This window comes from Podarcis tiliguerta (genome assembly GCF_965153285.1).
Source record: "Podarcis tiliguerta genome assembly, chromosome: 2".
Classification (NCBI taxonomy): domain Eukaryota; kingdom Metazoa; phylum Chordata; class Lepidosauria; order Squamata; family Lacertidae; genus Podarcis; species Podarcis tiliguerta.
Genome location: NC_139535.1, coordinates 81780680 through 81804657, shown reverse-complemented (window position 1 = coordinate 81804657; position 23978 = coordinate 81780680). Strand labels below are relative to the sequence as shown.

General features: G+C 43.7%; 1 protein-coding gene across 7 annotated transcripts in view; it reads left to right on the top strand.

The window, feature by feature from the left end:
- SHISA6 (shisa family member 6) overlaps positions 1-23978 on the top strand; it is a 257501-nt gene that overhangs the window by 211441 nt on the left and 22082 nt on the right. For 5 of the 7 annotated variants that reach the window (XM_083429685.1, XM_083429680.1, XM_083429679.1 and 2 more), the window contains exon 5: positions 17866-17928. The exons of the other annotated variants lie outside the window; for them this stretch is intronic. In XM_083429685.1, coding sequence (XP_083285811.1) covers positions 17866-17928 — 63 coding nt within the window. The remainder of the gene's footprint in view (positions 1-17865; positions 17929-23978) is intronic. 7 annotated transcript variants of the gene reach the window in all.

Below are 23978 nucleotides of genomic sequence, written 5' to 3'. Positions count from 1 at the left end.
TTATAAAGGAGGTAGCCCACCAAGGAGGTAGCCCACCACTACCACAGAATAGGGAAGGAAGAGTGCTGCAAAGCACGGTCTAAGTCAGGGGTCAGCAACCTTTTTCAGCAGTGGGCCGGTCCACTGTTCCTCAGACCTTGTGGTAGGCCGGACTATATTTTGGGGGGAAATTTGAACAAATTCCTATGCCCCACAAATAACCCAGAGATGCATTTTAAATAAAAGCACACATTCTACTCATACAAAAACACACTGATTCCCAGACCGTCCGCGGGCCAGAGTGAGAAGGCAATTGGGCCGCATCCGGCCCACGGGTCTTAGGTTGCCTACCCCGTCTAACTTTCTGCTGAATGTGCAGCCCATAACTACCTACTACCTTAAAGTACATAAATGCATAAATTATCTTGAGAGATTCTGACCCAACAGCCTAGGAAATTCAGCCAAAATGCTGTGCGAGCAAAGAGATTAACATCTTGCGTGTTTTGGATGTGCTGATCTCATAACTGTTGGTATCGCTTAGTCATGTTGGCTGATCGTGTAGCTCAGAGCATTAGAGAACTGGCAAAACTGAAGACAATGCTTTCTCCACTCCCGGCTTCTTCTGTAGGTTATGAGGATAGATTGATAGCTCTTTACGGACCATAGAAAAGATACAGCTATTCTTTTAAAAAGGAGTTAATGCTCGCATGTCAAATACACACTTTGTGGGATGAGAATGAGGGTAGACTTACATATTTTTGAACTACATTCAGCTCTGTGGCTTTTCTTATGCATTTCATATCTGACCATAGCCACAGGCTCACTTGTAACGGGGATTGCTGCGACTGATTCTAGAGACATGGACACTTCACAAGCTCCTTGCGGCATCTTCCCATTCCACCCTGAATACAGGAAACATATGAAATGCTCTCCCCAGGGAGGCTCGCCTGGTGCCTTCATTACACATCTTTAGGTGCCAGGCAAAACATTTCTCTTCTCCCAGGCCTTTGGCTTATCAAGCAAGCTATGACCTTTTAAACTGTGGCAAGGGGTGTTGTTTCTGTTTGTTCCTATGGTGTGCATTTTTGTGTTTAGTATTGTAAAGCACCCTGTGATCCTCAGATGAAGGGTTGTGTGGATATTTAATGAATAAAATAATAATTATGAATAAATAAAAGATGGGCAGAGTCAGCCTCGTGGTTCCTTTCTACTCGGCTGTCACCCTCCTTCCAAACTAAACAAGTAGTTTGGAAGGAGTAGGACGGAACCATACAGTCTCTCCCTGTGTTTGTTTTCCTGTATAGAAATGTTTGCTAGACAGGCATAGGGAAAGACCATAGGGAAACGTTTACTGGATTCCCTGGAAGTAAAACTGGAATATTGCTTCGCTGATACAGTATATGTCTACACATGCAATTAATAATGACCCCATCGTATATGACTTGTATGCACGTAGGGAGGATAAAATTCCACGTGGAAAATCACTGACTTTGAGGTGGTAAGTGAACATGTGAATCCACCCTAAGATAAAGTCATATCAGCCACTCCCTACACTGCAGTGATTGCTAGGTTTGCAGCATGACCCAATTAAAATGAGACAGTCACAGTTCTCTTGTCAGAATTGCCCATAATGGGATGTTTGACAGATCAGTCCATCCCCAAAGACTGCTCAGAAGGGAGTCTTGGAATGAGGGAGCAGAAAGGAGAAGGATGATGTTTGCGGCATAGCATTTACGCCGCTCATTTGGCAAGGCCTTAAGTGGCAGGCATTGTGCACTTCAGTGAGCCTGGTTTGCAGAATGCTTTTGACAGCATTCAATTAATGTTGAAAACTCAAGGCAACAAGTGAGCCCCCTGAGGTTTGCTGCAAAGGTCAAGAAATTTCACCTTGGGGTGACAAAAGTCCAAAGAGAAAGGTTTTGGCAGGCCTTTGGTCACAACCCCAAAGAGGTCTGTAGGATTAAAGAGGAAGAACACAAACTTTGGCAGACGTCCAGGCAGTATCGATTCTGAGCACTGGTAGGCACTGTGCATGTGAAACAACACATACCCAAGTGTAGGTACATTCTTACTCACTTTGGAAGCACACCAAGGATAGTGGATAATGGGCAGTTAGAGAGGGGCTGCTAAAGCCAGGAAAGGCAGGCTTGAATGCTTCCTCCTCAACCAAAAATGATGCTCAGGGTCATATTTTCTGAGTGGAGAACATGGGAGGCAGAAGGAAGTACAAATTGAAGCTGCTGAGTGTGCTTACCTTCTGGTTCCCCTCTTCCCATTCTCAAGAGTCAGGTGTCTTGTTTGTTTTTTTTTGTTTTTTTAATGAGGGAAGAGGGCCCTTAACCCATCTGTAAGCTTTCTTGGAAAAACTTCTTATTAAAGCATTAAAGCTCCCCCCCCCCCCTGTTTTCTTCTGAGTGTTCTCTGCATATTCTGGGTGGGGTGAGCTATGGGGAAACTGTGCTTCAGACATCCATGACACCCCTGCACACTGGAACACAACAGGACCACCCTGAAACAGCAGCTTCATGGCAGTAGCTGTCTATATGGATGCCTAACCTGGATTTAATAGTTGCAGTGTGCCCTGATTGCTACTTGCTTTGGAGTGAAGGAGAGAGGAACAGCTGATGTTTCTTCATGTTTGAAGTCACTTTTGACTGCCTCGCTCTCTTCCCTGGGATCCCCCACCCCATGTTCAGAGATGGAGCGGTTGGCACACCATATGATGTGTTGTGGGAAAGTGAATTCAAGCAGCCAGTTTTTCTCCTGAAAAGGATTTCCATTTATTTATTTAAAAAATTACACCCTGCTTTTCACTTCATCTGGGTATCAAAGCAGCTTGCTAGGAATAGTTTAACTAAAACCTCGAAGATTGTTCTAGTTTTGTATGTGCCAAATACTGGCCTCTGTAGCTATCGCAAATGGGACAAACTGCAAATATCTAGCTTGTCCAGTGAATTTTGGACTGGCACTCAAAACCTCTCACAGGTGAATTCATACAGCAAGAAGATGCCTAATAGCTGTTCGCGAGCTTATTTCATAGCAGCAGCTGCTATGTGGGGAGATGGTCATCTCTAGCGCTTTACAATCCCTCCACATTTCCGAACAATTCTAGGGTCAGCCATTGACAATACTGGGTTTAACCACGAGAGAGGATCTATAATACTTTGGCACTTGTAACTAGGCAAGGAAGTGGCTAACTAATTCGCAATAAATGCACAAGCAGCTACTGTCTCTTTTGGTAATCTGAATCTACCTTAAATTAGTCTAGTACCATTTGATTCTTATCATGCAGTTACTGAAAAGTTAAGCCAAGTTTAAAAGAGGTTGTTCGAAATTATCTACATGGACACGACATTTGGTGCAGGAAGTGGCCTTCACTAAATTATATGTGCTGCCCAATTATATTGGCTTGTGTTACCATAATTTCCCATTGGGTAAAGGAATACCAGTCACATCCTTTTTAAAAGTGTGCTTCCCATGTTAAATCATTTTGCAGAGTAAATGAAAACAAACCCCAAGGTTTATTGATATTTTTACAATATTTTCTTTCAGTGATTAATTTATTTGATGGAACCACTCATCAGTGGAGGACACCAGGCCCCACTCTGCACTCAGTTCCATTCTGTAATGGTTTCTGATAACATTTCATTTCTCTGAAGTGTTGAGAATTGTTCAGAACTACTCAAGTTGCAGAAAACAAGGCTGAATTGGGTGTAAGACAGGCAAATAATTTCAGGGGCTAGTGAATTTTAAAAAATCCTGTTTGCTTTCTATTGAAGATCCAGTAAGATCTGAATCCACACCAACCCGCTTATTGAATTCAATTGGTTACGAGTTAGCTAAGTAAAATGTTTCCAATTAGAACGTATGAGGAAAGTTGTTTTAGTTGATATCGGCAGTTTCGTTCATAGTTTTCTTCCTACTGATTCTTAGCATGGAATTTGCCTGTTTTTTCACAGATGGCACACAACAGAGGAGATAGCATCTCCAGCATAGTACATAGCCAAGCATAGTGCCCTAATAATATGGGTGGAGGAGAGTATAAATCACTTGGGGTGGTAATAGCCTATGGCAATGTATAAATGAGGCCTCATTGTCTGCATAACAGGTGGCCAGAAGAAACACCATTAGCCCAGAAGAGTGGCCACCTCACATTGTCCTGCCTCTGTGCAAGTATTCCTTAGGCCACCTTCCATAACCTAGTGCCCTTCTTCAGATGTTTTGCACTATAACTCCAACCATCCCAGACCACTGGCCAAGCTTGGAGAAGGTGGCCTTAGGTACTTCAGAAAGTATGGCACAAAACCATAGGCAAGAGAACTTCATTCCCATCTTATTTCAGGAGAATGATGGGTATAGTCAGGCAGTCATTTCTCAGTGTCATGGAGAACTACAGGTGGATAGATAGATGGATGTGCTAAATTAGGATCAACTTGAGCTAAGCAGATGGAATGAGAAACATAGTGACTTGATGAACCTAGGATGAAGTCTTTTCCCTTGGTGCTGAACATAGAGAGGTACACAGCCACTACTGCAGTGAGTCAATAGATCAGGAACAGATTTGGAAAGCCATTGTTTTTCCAATGATGTTTATACATATGGTTCAAGTGCATTTCACAGTCTATGACCAAGCTTTACAAAATACTCCTGCACAGCACTGAAGTTTTCCCCTCGAGCCTAAAAAAAAATACACAATCATTAAATCTAAAGCTAACAGAGAACTGTGATGGCTCACAAACTTAAAGGTAGGGAGTTTCTGGTGCTTGACAAAGAAAGACACAGGGAGAACTCAGGCACCTCAGGGGGTGCCAGAAATCATTTAGAGAGCAACCCACAGCTATGATTTCCAGATCAAAAGTAGGGAATATTCAGAAACTGTCGTGCCACCCTGCTATGGAGCTGCGCTGTTCTAAATAAGGGAAACCAATTGTATAGCCTTGTTGCCTTGAAATGAAGGCATGAAAAAATGTCAGCCCCAGCCACATGGGTGCAGCCAGTCATCTGCTTGTGTTATTGCCCTTTCAGATTGGCTTTCAGCTGCCTGGGAGGGTTGCTTCACTTAAAAAAGGGGGGGGAGTTATTAGCGTTTTAAATAAATAAAAATGAGAAATGGTGAAATGCATAGAAAAAGCTACTGGTAACTTACGTACGTTATGGTAAAATCAGTAGGAACTCATGCCCCCCAAGTGTCCCAATTTTCCAGGGACAGTCCCAGAATTACGAAAGCAATTCCAGCTTTGGATTTGAGCCTGGAATGTCCTTCTTTCCCCTGTCAGTGCTGCTGCCAAGCTCAGGGGGAAGGATGAGCTGACACTTGTCTCCCCCCCCCCCCAAAAAAAAATGCTTTGTGCATCTGTGTCTAATCTTGCCCCCTTTCTGATATTTAGATGTTTCTGATGTTCCTGTTTTCATCTGAGGAATGTTGGAAGGTATGGTAACTAATTAGGCACATGAAACATATGACATTCACCATAGATCATTTTCTGTTATGTGAACTGGCCTTGCAGGACAAGCCATTGTAACAATAAAATATCTGAAAATCTGCTCCTGCGTTCTATATCAGACAGGTCAAGAGCCAGCTACAGCTGGACACAATCAGACCCCTTTCCATTCAGACCCCTTTCCATTCCTTAAAATTGGAAGGAGTCTTCTTTTTCATCATCTCCTTCTCCTCCTCCTCTTTTTCACTCGTTAAAAATGGGCCATACATCCACCTGCTGGCACAGCAAACTCAAAACGTTTGCCAGCTCCTGCAGAGCAGTCGGTGATTAGTTTCCATTAGTTGAGATGCTCTCCAAGGAGAATTATCTCCATCGGCAACTGTTCTACAATGCTGTAGGGAGCAAAAGCCCTTGAAAGCCTGGTCATTGGTAGAAAGTGAAGATTCTAACATGACGAGAGATGTTTTAAAGAGTAACTGAGAAAGGTAGAAAATGGCAAAGAATATAGCTAGGAATAGTCTCCATCATGTTGAAGTAAATCCTAGTCAAACTAAACGTTCTTGTTTTGCAGTTTTAGCCATTTCTGCACTGAAGGTACCCTAGCAAGGCCATTCCAAGGAACGCTCATGCTGCCCTTTTGATATTTCTCAAGGAAGTGGAGTCTCATAGCTGGGTCTTCTAATTATTGATTATGTTTGTATCACTCGTCTTATAAGTCAGAGAATGCAGAGGGTTATGCACTTTAAAATCATTACGTACTCGTTTTTTACACAGATTCTCTGCCTCCCATGAGTGCAGGCAGATCATTCAAGGCTGAAAAATAAACCACACATTTCAAAAGCTTGCAAAGAGAATAGAGCTTACCCTGAAACTGACTTTCATTAGAGAAAATCTTCTGCCCATAACAAATATTGTCTGCAACCCCACATTAGAACTGACCTTCAGTGGCACTACTGAGCATCAAAAGAGTGGGGGGGGTAGAGAAACATTTTCTCAAGGAAAAAACATTGCAAACGTCTAATGAAAACCCAGCCTTTTCTGCACTTGCAGCAGTTGTGCTGAACATGTGAGGAGGACAGCATTGAAATGTCTTAATTATATTTTTTTTAATGCACAATGTCTGCATGACCACACAAGCATGTGGTATTCCAGAGAGGAGCTTGCAGCAGTTTTGCACCCCACCTCTCTGGGAGCCTACAAGCTCAACACAGTTTGGCTAAGCCGAAGTCTAGCATACTGTGTTGTGTTGTGTTGTGCAAACTAGCCCAGACCACTGCCTACCTACTGTTGTGGACTCATGTTAGCAGCCCTTGTGACCGTAATAAAAAATAATGCTTTTTTTTAACCTAAACTGCAAAAAGCCTGGCCAATTTTGCCCAAAATAAGCAGAAACCACACCATTCAGTGAAACTGCTTACGTTCTTCTCATATACCAAAGGGACCCCTGACCATTAGGTCCAGTCGTGGCCGACTCTGGGGTTGCAGCGCTCATCTCACTTTACTGGCCGATGGAGCTGGCTCTGGGTCATGTGGCCAGCATGATTAAGCCGCTTCTGGCGAACCAGAGCAGCACGCGGAAACGCCGTTTACCTTCCCGCCGGAGCGGTCCCTATTTATCTACTTGCACTCTGACGTGCTTTTGAACTGCTAGGTTGGCAGGAGCAGGGACCGAGCAACGGGAGCTCACCCTGTTGCGGGGATTCGAACCGCCAACCTTCTGATCAGCAAGTCCTAGCCTCTGTGGTTTAACCCACAGTGCCACCCGTGTCCCATTGTTGCTCCCATGGTTTTACTAAATAATTGTTGGGTATGAATACATCAGGTGCATCCCGTTGTTTCCCATATACAAAAACCTACTATTTAACATTCCTTCCCTTTCTTCTTTGCTTCCTTCCACACTTCCTTCCCACTGTGTTGAGTTTTGTATCAGAAACCATTCATGCTGCCTTCCATGCAGTGGCTGTGGCTGCAGTGTATGAGAACGTGGTGCTGTGTAAAACAGAATATCAAGAGAGAGAGAGAAATGGCCAAGAACACCAGAGCCACTTATTTTGTGACTCCACCACCACCTTAAAACAGTATGCTTAAAGCATCTCTGATTGTTCTTTTTTGTTTTAATGTTTGGACAAGTTAGTTGCTAAGCTGCTACTCAATATTCTGGAGGAAAACACTGCAAAACCTCCCTAAACTGCTTAATGCACCACTAAATCACCATTGAAAATGGGAACATAAATCTATTCAGCTGTAGTTTAAAGCTATTATTTCCTATCTTATCATTCTTGAATCTGCCTGCTCAGCCTCTTGCTGGCGTTTGTTTCCAACTTTTTCCCTGGCAGGTTTCCTCTTCCCTTAGGCAAAAACATGTACCTTGTGACACCTTCCCAATCATTTCATTACCATGTGTTACTTCTATCTAGAGTTTTGCTTTCGAATAGTTTAACTGAATCTACCAAGAGGGGGGGAAGGAGTAATCACTTGAGGGAGCACCCATTGAGCACCTGTCTTTTCCCCACAAAACAGACAGAAGCAGATACATAAGCCATTGCATTTTTTTAGGGTTACCAACTGATCAAGAAAAAAAATTACCTATTTGTGTGCCCTCAGCTTAACATCTTGATCAGCAGAAACCACCAGTTAAGCCTTTCACAGCTCAGAAATAAACATCACTCCTCGCTAATGCCTGCAATCAAATCACTGTCATAATGGTATGCTTTAACAGTAGCCATAGGGGCTACTTTTTCTTTCATCAGATTCACCTTTGGACCTCTCCCTAAAGCAGTATTGCATCAGGAGCTGCCTGGCATGTAATAAGCAGCCTCACACCATTGCTTTGAAAGCAGCTGCAGAGCCACAGGTTGTGAGCTTCTGTTCTCAAATTGAACCTAGGATTGAAGCTTGACAGTGCAATGCTGTGCATATTTACTGAGAATTAGTAAGGGAACTACTCCCCAGGAAGTGTGCATAGGATTGCTGCCTTCATTGCCCAAACCAATAAGGAAGAGGGATTCCGTTTCTTGGACTGCTGCCGAGAAGAGGATGTCAGTAGGCAACGCTTTCCCTTCCGCTAGAGCACCCACCCAATTCCGGCCTGTTATGCAGCCATCAGTGGCACTGCAGTCTTATTCTTTGCTGAACCTTGGTGGTCTAAGTTGGCGAGGATTTGTCAGTTGCCTGCACAGGGCACTAGGCATATTAAAAACTGTTAAAATGCCAAATGACCTGAAAGATTAGACCCAAGAAACTGCCTACTAGGTTTCAAAGGGTTATGATGACTCTTGCAAATTTTACTTCGCATCAGTTCCCTGTCTCACAAATGCAAATTGACGACACAGTGAGGCAGAAATCTTCATTATTCAGCACAACAGCCTCGTCCTGTGCAAGTAGATATAATGCAGCTTATATTTTATCTGGGGAATCAAAGATGAAAATTCGGGAATGCTGTTTACACAGAGTTACTTAAGCAGGGAAGGTTACAGTCAATTCATGTGTGTTGTTGGTATCCTGCTTCCCCGGGTTACAAGAAATATTGAGTTGCAGTCATTCCCTCTGGGCCACCCTTTCACTTCTGGTTCCTCACATTCATTCTTTTATTCCAGAATTTGAGGGGGCCATTGACAAGGTGCCTTATGGTGGGCATCACCCTATGTCAATAGGCCCCTCCTAAACAGATCTCATAGAATCATAGAGTTGGAAGGGATCCCTGATTATCATCTAGTCCAACCCCCTGCAATGCAGAAATATGCAGCTTTCTCTTATGAGGATCGAACCTGCAACCTTGGTGTTGTCGTCACCACACTCTAACCAGCTGAGCTATCCACCCCCACAGGGGATGAGCCCTGACAAGTTTTATATGGTGGTAGCAGTAGCAATCTGATTACCACTGAATGACTGGGGACCGCCATCTTTATTTCCCACAGTGCTCCTAATGTACTATCAATCCAAGACATTGTAGGAAATTAAAATAGTGGGTCCCAGGCCCAGGGAAGGTCTGAGTGGTGACACTTCTGGCACCCTCGCAGCTGCCTGAGGGCGTTGTATGCTCATGCAGCCCAGTTCATTCGTTCAATCATTGTTTGTTCATCACACTTTTCCACAGATAGCTTGCAACACAGTGTGCAATAAATCTAGCAGTGCTATGCACATTTAACTGTTAATGTGACAGCTGTCTACAAAATTTGCTGTGTGCCAACTGGTCCCCAGTGGTCCCCATTGTCAAGGAAATCATAGGACAAATGCTGTGATTGGGGAAGGTTGATAGCTCATTGGCAGAACATCTGCTTCACATGCTTAAGGTCTTAGGTTCAATCCTCAGCATCTCCAGGCAGGTCCAAAACTCTAGAAGATTGCCATCAGCCACTGTAGACTGGAGTAGGGAACCTGTGGCCCTCCATATGTTGTTGAATTCCTGCTACCTACCTAGTTTTGCCCGTCATCAGGTATGATGGAAGCTGTATGTATGGAAGTCCAGCATAGGTTCTCCGCCTCTGGTGTAGACAACACTGAGCTAGTTGGGCCAATGGCCTGACTTAGTATAAGGCAGCATTCTATGTTTCTGTATTCCTGTTGGAGCATAACATACATTGCGTACCATTCTCTGGTTGCAGCATGAATCAATACAATGTAAATGCTAATGTGCACCTCCCTGGGTGCGTATGAACAGGAATTATTTGCATATGTATAAGTCCCCCCCCCCCCCCATTGTGCAGTTATCCTGGATTCAATCCTCTCTCCTCTGTTCTTTCCCTCTCCCATCTGAATCAGATGATAAATGATAATTGAACACAATCCAATTGGGGGTGCTTGTACGTTGAGCAGCGCTAGCTCCTCCTTTGCATTCATGTTTCTCCTGTTTGTGTATTACAGAATGCTAAGTATGTGCAGTACCGTGGCTGGCCAGGTTTTTTTACCCCGGGTGCAATTGGGGCTCCTAGTGTGTGTGTGTGTGTGTGTGTGTGTGTGTGTGTGTGTACGTGGAGGGGAATGCCAAACTGGGTCTTTGACCCGGGTGAAATAAAGCCTAGTTTTGCCCCTGGCATGTGAGAACCCTCGTTTCATTTGAGAACATAAACCAGCCTTCACCAAACTGGTGCCCTCCAGTTGTTTTGGACTACAGCTCACATCAGCCCTGTGGCTTCTGCTTCTTCTGTGAAGACTGTTTTGGGTGAGGGGGGGAAGCTAGAAAGTGAGCATAGGAGAACCAGGGGGAGAGAGTATCTCCAAAGAAGAGAGGAAAGTTAATTTTTGTCACCAAATGGATTTTATCTCCTTAGTGGTATTCTTTTCTTCCCCCCATGTAATTAATTTCCTCTATGAACATGCCATGGAACCAGCTGAAAATAACATTTGTCCTTTGCAGACACATCATTCATCTGTGGCATATTTGACAACTGCAAATATTCCAGCTTTCCATTTTCGTTGGCTTTATTAGCAAAGACAAAGTACAAAATATGCAGCCTCTCCTCTGAAGAAACTGACACTTGCAATTTTTTATGTTATGGATCAAAATAAATCCATTTCATTCCAGTTTAGCTATCAACATGTAGGAAATCACTGGGGCTGAAAAAATACAAGCTCTAGAGGATGTGGAGATGCACAAGAGTGTATCGGAAGGAAAGCTGGAAAGTTACCTGGTGAGATGAGAAGGGTGTTTTCTAGGGAATATTATCCTTCCGTGGAAAGTAAAACGCTGGCCCATTGGGGGCTATTTAATGTTTTCTTCATCAATTACCAGGAGTCCACAACTTGGGAATGGGAGGCTCAGTGAGTGATTTATGTTGCAAATTAGAACTGTCAGTCTCAACCTTGAGGAAGAAGGGCTGCTTTCAAAGTTCAGATCAATACGTCAGCATCTGAAAAGATCTTCTTCTGTCAGGAGTGGGGATGAAAGGCTGCCAGGCAGCTTCAGATCCTGCAATGTTTGTCAAAAATGCTCTGATCTGAGCTGCTTAATTAAAGGTCTCATGCTGAAAGGTGCTGGAGGAGCCCCATGCTCACCATAGTTATCAGAGATGCTTACACCTGCCTCTCCGACTGAAAAGAGTAGAGAAGGGTTTCCCAAACTTGGGACTCCAGATGTTTTTGGACTACATTTCCCATCACCACTGACCACTGGTCTTGCCAGCTACGGATGATGGGAGTTGTAGTCCAAAATCAGCTGCAGACCCAAGTTTGGGAAACACTGGAGTTGGGCTTTGGTGGATCTCAGGGCTTAGACAAGTTGCTTCCATTAGAGTGGAAGCTGCAAAGGTGCTTGGGAGAGAAGACACCCAACACTCAAAAAGATTAGACCATGGTGAATGATGCCAGGCTGTGAGAAACTGTTTGGGAGGGATTGTCTCATTTTACCCTGTTCTTCTGCACTCCAGACACTGAGCCAGCTTCAGCAAACCTGGTGTGCTAGCAAAAGCCAACACAAGGACTCCCACTACCACAATGGGGATTCCCCCAACATCCCCCCCCCCCCACTTCCCGAGGGAATAATCAGAACAACACAGAGGAGGGGGGGGGGTTCTGTCAGACCAGCAGAAATGCTTGCGCTGATGAAAACATTCTCCTTAGTGCTACGTTGAATTCCTTCTTATCTTCATAGTAACATGAGCTGCATACTGGTGAGGCAGGGAAGTGGGGAGAAGCAGCGGAAGGCAGACGGCCCTGAGGCAGTTCAGTAATCACGGGCGGAGGCGGTTAGCTGCAAAACATGCTAAGGCAAATGCAGCACTGGCTTTTAATCATCATTTGTTCAGCCCAGCCGCACCAGACAGCTCATGGGGATATGTCAGCAGCATGGGCACCCCAGCAACAATTTAAGTACCAACCAGGCATGTGCACAGATCCCTGCCCAAGAAGTGTGCAAAAGCACAGAGTCAGGCAACGGTAAATTCTCAAAACACAGTTTTTAATGTAGTTTGCTTGTACAGTTTTCTGGTTTTGTGTAAATCTTGAGAGATCAAAGGAATATATATTTATGGCTCCATTCAGGAGAACGCTGGAAATAGCTATATGAGCGCAGCTGGAAAAGAAATGAAAGCATTTGAGAAGTAGTGGGCATGGAAAGAGGAGTGGCTGAAAGTGGCAGCAGATCCACCCACTCAAAAGCACAGGGGGCGTGGGGATCTATGACCCTAGGTAGAGTGGTTTAGAGCTCTGTTTACCCTATAATCCCCATACTGCCATGTAAACTCAAATTCACAGTGGAACAGCCTCAAGATTGGTGCTGTTGGAGGGCAATTAAATGGGAATGCAAACACACAGTAAATTCCATTTGTGGACAAGTCCTCGGTATCCTGCCCACCTAGCAGTTCGAAAGCACTCCTAAGTGCAAGTAGATAAATAGGTACCGCTTTATAGGGGAAGGTAAACGGCATTTCCGTGTGCTGCGCTGGTGCTGGCTCGCCAGAGCAGATTCGTCACGCTGGCCACGTGACCCGGAAGTGTCTCTGGACAGCGCTGGCCCCTGGCCTCTTAAGTGAGATGGGCGCACAACCCTAGAGTCGGACACAACTGGCCCATACGGGCAGGGGTACCTTTACCATTACCTTTACCTCGGTATCACAACCTGACACTGGACACTGGGTAGTGTGCCTGATTGTTTGGAGAAGCTGTTATTGCCAACTTTTAATAAAGAGCCAGCATGTGTGAACACAAGCAAAAAGCTATATGGAGCTAAAAGGACCCTGACAGTTAAGTCCAGTCGCAAACGATTCTGGGGTTGCAGCGCTCATCTTGCTTTACTGGCCGAGGGAGCCGGCATTTGTCCACAGACAGCTTCTGAGTCATGTGGCCAGCATGATTAAGCTGCTACAACGCACGGAAACACCGTTTACCTTCACTTTGACGTGCTTTCAAACTGTTAGGTTGGCAGGAGTGGGACCGAGCAACGGGAGCTCACCCCGTCACGGGGATTCGAACCGCTGACCTTCCGATCTGCAAGCCCAAGAGGCTGAGTGTTTTAGACCACAGCACCACCCGCGTCCCATATATGGAGCTACATTACACTAAATACTAGGGGTGTGCATGGGCCTTGGTTAAAGCTCTTAGAAAACAACAGAGTGAGTTTGCCTGCCCAGCTTTGCCCTGGTGACTTGTGTAGGAGGGGAACTTGTGTGTCGCCAAACGTCTTGATGTTCTGGGTGGATCTGCAGCAGGCAGCTCATAAAGACTGCATCCCTCCCTCCCCTCCCTCTCTCTATCTCTTGATACTGTTTTTCAGTATCTTTTCCAACTGCACCCAGAGGATTCTTATTGTTATCTTTGGAAAACCAAGAGCTCTATTAATCTTTTATTTCCTTAATGGAGCTTCCCAGTAGACAGATGTGAGCCCAGCACATCATCGGGACGGCTGCACAACAGCCTTGCCTTTCACTGGCTGACTTCAAGCCGGTGCACCTCCATTAGCAAAATTATCTCATTAAACCCGCAAAGAAGCAGAAGAATCTGCCCTCTCTCTCCAAATACTTTATTGCTATTAGCACTCTTCACTATTAGTGCTCTTGAGCATTGCCTGCAAAAGTGCTGCAGAGGGGTCAGCTGTGCAACAAGAATTCAGAAAGCATGGGCAGCAGGAGAATAGCTGGAAGTCAGGCTAATTTAAGGGAAAGAAACTATTTAAGCAGCTGCAGTTTCATGAACTAAATTAGAGAGGGGTCACAGTGGATGGCCTTGAAGAGATCTCCTGAACTTGTAAATAACAGGAATCTTTTTTTTCTTTAAGCACCATGAAATCTAATTTTGCTCATCATATTAATTCATACATATATATATATATATATATATATATATATATATATAAAAGGAATTCGCAGAGGAACTAAAGCCACTGCACAGCAAGCATGTGAGGTTCCTATGAGCTTCTGCAGATGGAACAAAATTGCTTATTTTATACCTTTCTTGCATGAAACATAAGATGGCATACAAATGGCTCTCAGTTCCAAGCATCTTACTTCCGAGCAGCAGCCAGACCCAGACTTGGCTTAGCTGCTTCAAGTTTGCTACGTTTTGTGCCTCCAGACCATGTTCTGCTGCAGCAGTGGCACTGTACTGGCATTGCAAGTAGACTCACTGCAAGTAGACACGGGATGTTGCCCTGAGCAGAGTAGCTGATTGGTATAATATGCCGGTCACAGCCAGCATCACCAAATGTGGCATTGCAGTGTTTTGCAAAGCATAGAAGCAGTCAGGGCTGGGTAGGACCTGCAGCAAATTCATTTTAAAAAACACTGACCTCCACAGAGCCAGTGACAAGAGAACGGCATTCCACAATGAATACATGGAAGTACTCGTATACCAGGACATTGCAAAGGACAGGACAGCATAGCAGGAGGGGCTTGACTCATCCTAGGCTAGAGGCAGATTCCAGAAGGGGTGACTTTCATTTTTGCCTCCAGTTTCCATCTCTGAGTACCAATGAGCTCCAGCTGAGAACAGGAGGAGTTGTTGCTTTTCTTTGATGTGCCAAAATATCTAAAGCCATCCCTGGCCCCACCTATCCAATGCAGTGCAACTAGCTGCATCAGCACAAGGAAAACCTGTTGCTTTTGTTCCTAAGAACTGTGAAATTGGGATGTGATTAATCAGAAATGCCAGGTGGTATTTTACTTAAGATGCATAAGAGTGCTTCTTCTTCCTATCCCTAGAACATTATCACTTTATAAAATACATTTATGACCTTTACTACAGATCAGACCCCACACTTCCAAATCCCAAGCCAAATCCCTCTGACAAACATCCTTTGCAGGGTCAGGCAAGTTATATGTGATACACCTGTCCTGGGAGCTTGTTACTCATGCTTTAAAAAACAAATATTAACTCAAACTTCCCTTTCTGTTTCCACTGAAAAAGCATGGACAGTGGGATATGTAGATCTGTAAGCACTAGGTGTCATCACCATGGAGGCAATTGAGAGCCCCCCTTCTATTTCTGACAGAACATGAGAAGGACAAATTGTTCACCTCTCTCCTTCTCCCCCCCCCCAAAAAAAAACCCAGCTTCTTTGACGCTTCCCCCCCCCCCCAGTCAACTGAATTTTGTTTTTCACACATCCTGTGTTCAGTCACAACTTGAGAAACTGAAGTACTACAGGCAAATAAAAAAATCAGTTCATATCTAACTGGCACTGTAGTCAACAGGAAATTCTTAATCTTTAGGGAGTCTCATTTTATTTCTCTTTTAACGGGTGGTGGATGCACTTCAGTGGGGAAATAAGAATATTTGTGTGCATTATCTTAGCTTATCTTAACATTGGAACCTTAGTACCGAAGGTTTGCTTCTAACTATATCCTCTTTACCTTTTATCCATGACTTGATATATAAGTGTACATATATTTAGTCAGCATCTGCCTCCAAGATAGCATCTGAAATGTGCTAAGCTATCTGGCTCACCAGCATTAAAATATTTCCCTTGGGCAATTTAATCCTGTCTGGAACCAAGAAATCGACATATTAAGAGTAGAGTATGAGACTCTGCAGTCAGATAATGCAATCAGTGGCAGTGATCTGGCCCAAGTGAGGGCACTCGCTTAGCCACAGCTTGTCTGCAAACTTATGCAGATACAGTATAAGATAAGGAGGAAGAGTAGTTGCCTTCCTCGTATTCTATCTTGTACTCTAGCAGGTAAGAAAGCTTGCATATAGTTTGCTTGAAATAATGCCATATGCAGTTCTTCCATATTGTGTTACATCAGGGTTTGCACTTACCAGTTAGTTAACCACAGGCTACTGTTACCTCATAACCAGCACTGACCTGAACACTACATTAGGGGAAACTTTCTGACAGAGCAGTTCAACAGTGGAAGGAACTACCTCAGAAGGTGGTGAACTCTCTTTCGTTGGAGGTTTTTAAACAGAGGTTGGATGGCCACCTGGCAGGAATGGATGACCTTTGGGTTCCCTTCCAACTCTACAGTTCTATGATTCTACCATTCTACCGGCCCAGGGAGCCAAGGAGGTGACACGTGGGAGAGAGACAATAATTTTCAACATCTACAAGGGATGGATTGTAATGCAGGAAGGGGAAGTGTTAGAATCTCCTTTCCATGACCACCACAATCAGGATCTTCACAACTGCTTTAAGAATGAAATCATCATTCTTTCACCAGTCTCCCATGAAACATTTTGTTTGGTTTTTATGGTCTTGTGAAAATACAGCACCCTTTGTCCTTCATTGTCAATGTAATGTCTGAGAGGTTTGTGGAATCAGGGAGGTGGTGTGCTAGTCTCTTTGTGGGTGTCTTTTCCTGTGGTTGTTCTATATCTATGTTGTGATACTGTGCTGCCAGGCAGGTGCGGGCCTGGTGTCTTCTTAAACTGTATTGTAAGGAAAGCAACCCATTGTCAGAGCTTAGGACAGGGGTTGAGACTCAGCTGAACCCAGGAGTACTCCCAGAACAGGCCATCTTCACACCACCCAGATGCTTGCAGACATCTTTGTAACGCTGAGCTGGTCTGCCAATGGGCCTGGTACCTGAAGCTAGCTCCCTGTAGAGCACATCCTTGAAGCAATACCACCCAAATGGCAGGTATAAGATTTAACTGGTAGCTTGGAGAAAATTGCACAATCCTACCTGGTAAGCCACTGCCACTAACCACGTGCAGCTATATAATTTAAAGCAGCTTCTCTGAGATGCTCGTAACATGTCCACCACAGGCACTTTGTCCCTAAAAATAATGAGTTCTCGCAATCAAATCATAGCCTAAGGCTGCGTAGATGCACTGCCTTTAAAGCACAACTGAAGCACATTTTCCTCTTCAAATAATTCTGTAGCTTATCTCCCACAGGGTTAAAAACTCCCAGGAACCCTTAACAAACTTACAGTGCCCAGAATTCTTTGCGGGGAGGAATGTGCTTTAAAGATGTAGTGTGTGCTATGCATCCCAGATCATGTAGGGCAGCTGCTCACACCTAGGTTTCCTCTTTAAAATGCCCATGGTCAATATGTGGATATCAGGGGTGGGACTAGTCCAGGCTTGTGTTGGGAAAACTAAAGTCCTAATCCTTTTTACAATTAAGCAGTGTATCAATTTTATTAAATGAATGAATGAATGAATGAATGTGTTAATGCCTACAGAGATATAATACGTGAATATGGCTTATGAATGTCTGCAGTGTGGGCATGTAGAAGCTAAAGACTGCTCAAAAGCAGAGGCTGCCTTCTGCTGAAATCTGTGTCATGGTTTGCTTATGCTTTGGATGTGCTTCTTATTTTGCTGAATATCCCATTTGTGGCCTCAGCACAATGGGTGATGTTATTCATTAACTTGTTTCTCTTGCAACTGAAATTTTAAGAGAATAACATGAAAGACACTTCCGCTTTGTTAAGCATTTTCTTCTCCTTAATCGTGTAGAGATTTCCCATGAATAATGTGAGCTATAATTATTACCTGCAGGTTGGCAGAGCCTTGGTGAGCTGTTCCTAAAAAGGAATCTTATTTTTTTCCCATTGAATTTCAGATGACCAAGAGCAAAATTATAACCACCTGATATTAGGCACTACAAACCAGACACCTTCCAATGGTAAGATAATAAACAAGAGAAGATCAAAGTTACTGGTGCTGTAACTTTACTCTTTCTACTGGCATGGAAGCCAAACAAATATCAATAGAGTATTTCATGAGCTGGACTCTCACATGAAAAATATTTATTCTATTGATCATATTGTATTTGGGCCATATTGCTTAACAATGGTCCAGTCCCTCTTATGCAGAAAGGAGAGCATTGTGCTATGTTTCCTGATGTCTAGAAACACAAATGCCTCTCTTTCTTTCTCAGTTGCTGTTGTCAAAGATTGCTTTGATTTGTAGTGTCTTGGGCGTCAAAAGATGCACAGCAAGAGCAAAACCTGCTTGCCCAGATAGGAAAGAAATTTGCTTTGAAGCCATATAATCCACACATGCCAGTGCTCTGCTGATGTTTCAGCGCTCATCATCAATTGTGTTATTTTACTTTATTTACAGCTTTTACAATGTAATCAAAGACAATTTATTTGCTGGCAGCCAGCTGCTTGGGACACAGAGCTTAGAGGTGGGCAGACAGCTTAGCTGCCTCTGCACAGTAGCCATGCTGTCACAAATACACGTACACATCAGTTGTGCATGTTGTTTCTTTTAACAAGGTCACCATCCCTTTTCTTTCCAATATTTGGCCGTGCATGCTTTCTGACTCCAAAATGCCAAGTCCTCCCAGTACTTCACTTCCAGGTAACAGTTGTGACCAGCAAACCCAGATTGAGTAAGTTGCCATAGTAATTGTGTGGGTTAATTTAAAAAAAAAAAGCAAATTGCATGTGTGGGGCCTCCAATCTGGATGGGAGCCAGAGCAGGGTGCACAGCATTAAAGCCCCCTTACCCCGTGCCGGGGTCCCAATCTGTATCAGACCTCCTGTACTTCCATTTTCCTTCTAAAAGCAACACATTAATTGCACCAGGGTTGGCATGTCTAGTTTGGCCCTTAGTTGACTTCTTATATAAGGAGGGTCAAGAGATTATTTTTGTTTAATTCGGCTTTTCTAACATAAAGAGCTCAAATCTCTTGAGTCTTTGTATTTTCTCTCCTCTGATGTTTCCTATACAATGCAAGATTGCTTCTCTACCTTGGACCTCTCTCACCACCAGTTCATTTCATCCAGTCTTCAGCTGGTTGCCCACTGAGCTTTTGCAGCTTATTGTTCTTAGGTTTCCTGTGGTGTCTGTTTATAGAGATGGAATGGTGTTTTTGACTATTTCCAACAAATAAAGAATAAAATCATCTACAAAGTCAGAGCACATATCCCCAGACTTTTCTGTTGGCTCCCAGGCAATTTTGTTTTCCTTCACTTCAACAGCATATCAAGCACTCTCTGCCAAAATATTTTGGCCTCAGTTTGCCTGTTACCTGCACCTAGTTCTCTCCCTTGATTATTTGGCGTGTTCCCCCCCCCCCCCCCCCCCGTTCTTTTGCCACCTTTTCCTTGGTGCCACAAGAGTCACTTTTGCCTTTGCGTTATTTAGGTCTGCAAAAGCACTAATATGCAGTTGTCAATATTAGCTTTTCAGCTTTGTGCAAATACCGCATGAAGACATCTCTATATATTGTTTTCTAGGCATAGCGCCTCCAAGTTGTTCTTTCCCTAGGGCTGTCATTTATAAACTAGCTTTGCTGCTGCATCGTTCCTAGTGAAGAACTCTTGCATACATGAAAGCTGTGCTGCATTTTAAAGTGAGGCCTTCATAGCACAATCACTTGCGAGAACAAACAGCATTGAAAAGGTTACCTTGGCACTCTGCTAAATTATCTATTTTATTGCTCAGTGTTGGCAATTGTCATTCAACAACTAAAATAACAAGTCCTTCTCACTAACACACTAACCCCAATTTTTGTCCTTACCATTAACCTCAACAAGAGAAGAAATGCCAGCCATAAAACTGTTACGTTATGTCTCTCAGCAAGGCCAAATATTTATGCTATATCTGAAGTAAATTTGGACAAGAGAAAAGCTAAGTTTAAGCATCCTTTAAAAAAAAAAAGAAGAAGTCAGGTTCAAAAAGACACCTTCCATTGTTGCACCAACACAGAACAGAGGAAATGTAATAAATAAGTGCAAGGATGGGTCAGACACAGAGAAGGTAGTTTTTGCAGCCAATGAATAAAGGTTCTGTTCAAAGTTGGGTGGCATGTTAACTATGGCACCTGCTCAATGGACAGCAGTGGCTCATGTGGCAGGAGCGAGGCAGAAGTTAGTGGCATCCCCACCACAGCAGTGAGCCAATCAGAACAAGGATGAGATGGGGGAAGTAGCAGCAAGTCAGGAGAACTGTAGATTGCTGGCAGAGGTCTGTAGGTACACTCACACATTAGTGACACCCTAGAAGTCACCTGAACTCACCACCTCACCCCATCCTTGTCCTGATGAGTGTAGCACTACTGTCTCCAACATGATGCTCTTGCCTACACACACACACTCATGAGTCACTGCCAACATTGGACCATGCAGTGGACCAAGTTTAGACCATCTCAGATTCAAATTAGGTCCGGGTTTTTTCATGCTCATGCATCACTTTAAAACACAGCTTAAACAAAATTTGTCCAAATTCCTAGTCTTCCATTCATGTTTCAAATGTGAGATTTTATTCCAGAATTCAAAATACAACAGGCCATTTATAAAAGATTGTCAAATACTAAATGCCATTGCATGTCAAATGCCAAATACAGCCAAATATTATTACTATAGTATGCCCAATAAAACAATGCCAAATTCTGAATATCACTGCATGCTAGCTGTAAAATATTGTTAAATATCAACTGTTTTATATCAGACATTGAAATAAAATATAATCAGATTCAGGGTGACCTTGGCCCAGTCTCTATGTCTCAGCCTACTTCACAGGATTATGTAAGAATTAAATGGGTGAAAGACAACCATGCTTCTTGCTACCTTGATTTCCTTGCAGAAAAGCTAGGATATACATGTTCAACAATTATTCAGATAGTTTTATGTAAACCACAGTTTTAAACAGAAATACAAAACATCTCAGTTTAGTGGGGAAGATACCAGGTGAGTTGTGTGCCTACTCAGTTTGCTGATCAGGTGCTGGTCTCTGTTGATGGGCAGTTTCAGGGCTACTGCTCTTCCTTTTTATGGTTCCTTATGTTCCTTATCTATAAACCTGCTCCTGCCAACCTAGCAGTTCAAAAGCACACCAAAGTGCAAGTAGATAAATAGGTACCACTCCGGCGGGAAGGTAAAAGGCATTTCCGTGCGCTGCTCTGGTTCGCCAGAAGCGGCTTAGTCATGCTGGCCACATGACCCGGAAGCTGTATGCCGGCTCCCTCGGCCAATAAAGCGAGATGAGAGCCACAACCCCAGAGTCGGCCACAACTGGACCTAATGGTCAGGGGTCCCTTTACCTATCTATAAACCAGACTTGGACTGGACAGACCTTCAAATGGAGGACACCTTCAAATAAGAACACTGGCATCCCTTTCAAAATAGAGGACTATCTTTGAAGGAGATCCTTGACCCAAACTGTATGGAGGCTGAGAACAGTGTCTAAAAGAAGGCTTGAGAGCAGTACATGTGAAAAGGATCTAGGAGTCTTGGTTGACCACAAACTTGACATGAGCCAACAGTGTGACACAGCAGCTTAAAAAGCCAATGCAATTCTAGGCTGCATCAATAGGAGTATAGCATCTAGATCAAGGGAAGTAATAGTGCCACTGTATTCTGCTCTGGTCAGACCTCACCTGGAGTACTGTGTCCAGTTCTGGGCACCACAGTTCAAGAAGGACACTGACAAACTGGAATGTGTCCAGAGGAGGGCAACCAAAATGGTCAAAGGCCTGGAAACGATGCCTTATGAGGAACGGCTAAGGGAGCTGGGCATGTTTAGCCTGGAGAAGAGGAGGTTAAGGGGTGATATGATAGCCATGTTCAAATATATAAAAGGATGTCACATAGAGGAGGGAGAAAGGTTGTTTTCTGCAGCTCCAGAGAAGCGGACACGGAGCAATGGATCCAAACTATAAGAAAGAAGATTCCACCTGAACATTAGGAAGAACTTCCTGACAGTAAGAGCTGTTCGACAGTGGAATTTGTTGCGAAGGAGTGTGGCGGAGTCTCCTTCTTTGGAGGTCTTTAAGCAGAGGCTGGACAACCATATGTCAGGAGTGCTCTGATGGTGTTTCCTGCTTGGCAGGGGGTTGGACTCGATGGCCCTTGTGGTCTCTTCCAACTCTATGATTCTATGATTCTAAGGCTGCAAGAGTGAGGCCAGGAAGCTCCCACCAAAGCAACCAATGTAAAGACCAGTATTCTGAAGTGTGATAGAACTGGTATCACAATGTACTTTTGCTGCATTGTGATGCATTTGCACTCAGGATTTAGAACCTTTGTTCAAACTATTTCCTTCTCATGAACTTGTATTCTAGTGTGTTTTTTTTCATTCGTTCTAGTGCTTCATGACAGCCTGTGGAATTTTTGTTTGCTTGCAAATAATGCATTCATTTGGATTACCCTTCCTACAGGCCATAGTTCATGATGAGACTTTTGTATTGATGAGTGTTTGCTGTAGGTGAGCAAGTGAGGCATCATCGTACAAACATATTGAATCTAGGTTGTAAGATTAAGATTTCAGGCATGTCCCCACAATCTGAGGATGGTGGGGCAACTGAGTCATATAGCGTGGGCTCAGGTAGTGATTGGTTCAACTAAGGCAGGTTTTTCCAGCACAACAACACCTATTAGTATGCAGGGAGCATTCTATCTGCTCAAGTCAAATCCTATTGCAAATATTCGCATGAGCTAAAACCGAAAGGGAAGTCAAACAGAAATGGGTTCTTTGGGGCTTTTCTGTGAATACCCTCCCCATAGCTTGTTTGTCTCCACAACCACAAACCAGTCTCTGAATAGATTCATAGCAAGATCTAGTAAAGGTAAAGGTAAAGGGACCCCTGATGGTTAAGTCCAGTCGCAGACAACTCTGGGGTTGCGGTGGTCATCTCGCTTTACTGGCCGAGGGAGCCAGCATTTGTCCGCAGACAGCTTCTGGGTCATGTGGCTGGCATGATTTAAGCTGCTTCTGGCAAACCAGAGCAGCACATGGAAACGCTGTTTACCTTCCTGCTGGAGCAGTACCTATTTATCTACTTTCACTTTGAAGTGCTTTTGAACTGCTAGGTTGGCAGGAGCTAGGACCGAGCAACGGGAGCTCACGCCGTCAAGGGGATTCGAACCGCCGACCTTCTGATCGGCAAGCCCTAGGAAATGCACAGCAGAATACCATGCCATTTCAGGAAAACCATTTGGAGCACCGCTTTGGATAGTTCACTAAGGTCAGATCCACACACTGTAATGGTCAAAGAAAATAATGTTAGACACTATCCAGAAACAGACAATACAGAAAAATTATATTGGCCTCATTTAGAAATCAATGATTTCTTAATAAATTTTGTTGCTGTTGTTTATTACCCACCCTCCACCTTTAAATACATTAAAAGTTGTTTAAAGTAAGTTCCAATCACAAAAATAGGATTGCTGCTAAAAATATGCATGTCAAATTTAAAAAGCCACAATAAAGAGGTGTGTCTTCAGCATATGATGAAACTACATAATGGAGATACTTGATGTATATGTATCTGTATTATATGGGAATTTGATCAGAAGCTTGAAGAGCTTCTACAGAGGAGATAAATGGAAATCATGTTACCATAGCATCCCATCTTCCAGCTCAGCCATCGGTAGCCCCAACCTGAGGCTCTGGAACAGAATATGCAGTCTTACTAGGTTCAAAATGATGGAGAAGCCTATCTTTAGCCCTGTAGTCTAACGTGAAGAAATTCCTAGCAGTAATCAGCAACCGTGTTCCAGAACTCTTGCACTGTTGAACATTATCCCACGGAAGGTGAAAGTGTGGACCGATCTCTCCACACCCCATCCAACAATACTAAATATAATTTGGGTATATTAGGTGAAGCTTTGCAGGGGTAATATACCACCTACTGAGAACTTTGCACTGTGCTTTCTTTATTTGTGTGTTTGATTGATAAGGTTGCAAAAGAGGTCCAGATACAATGCCAATCATCTCCTTCCA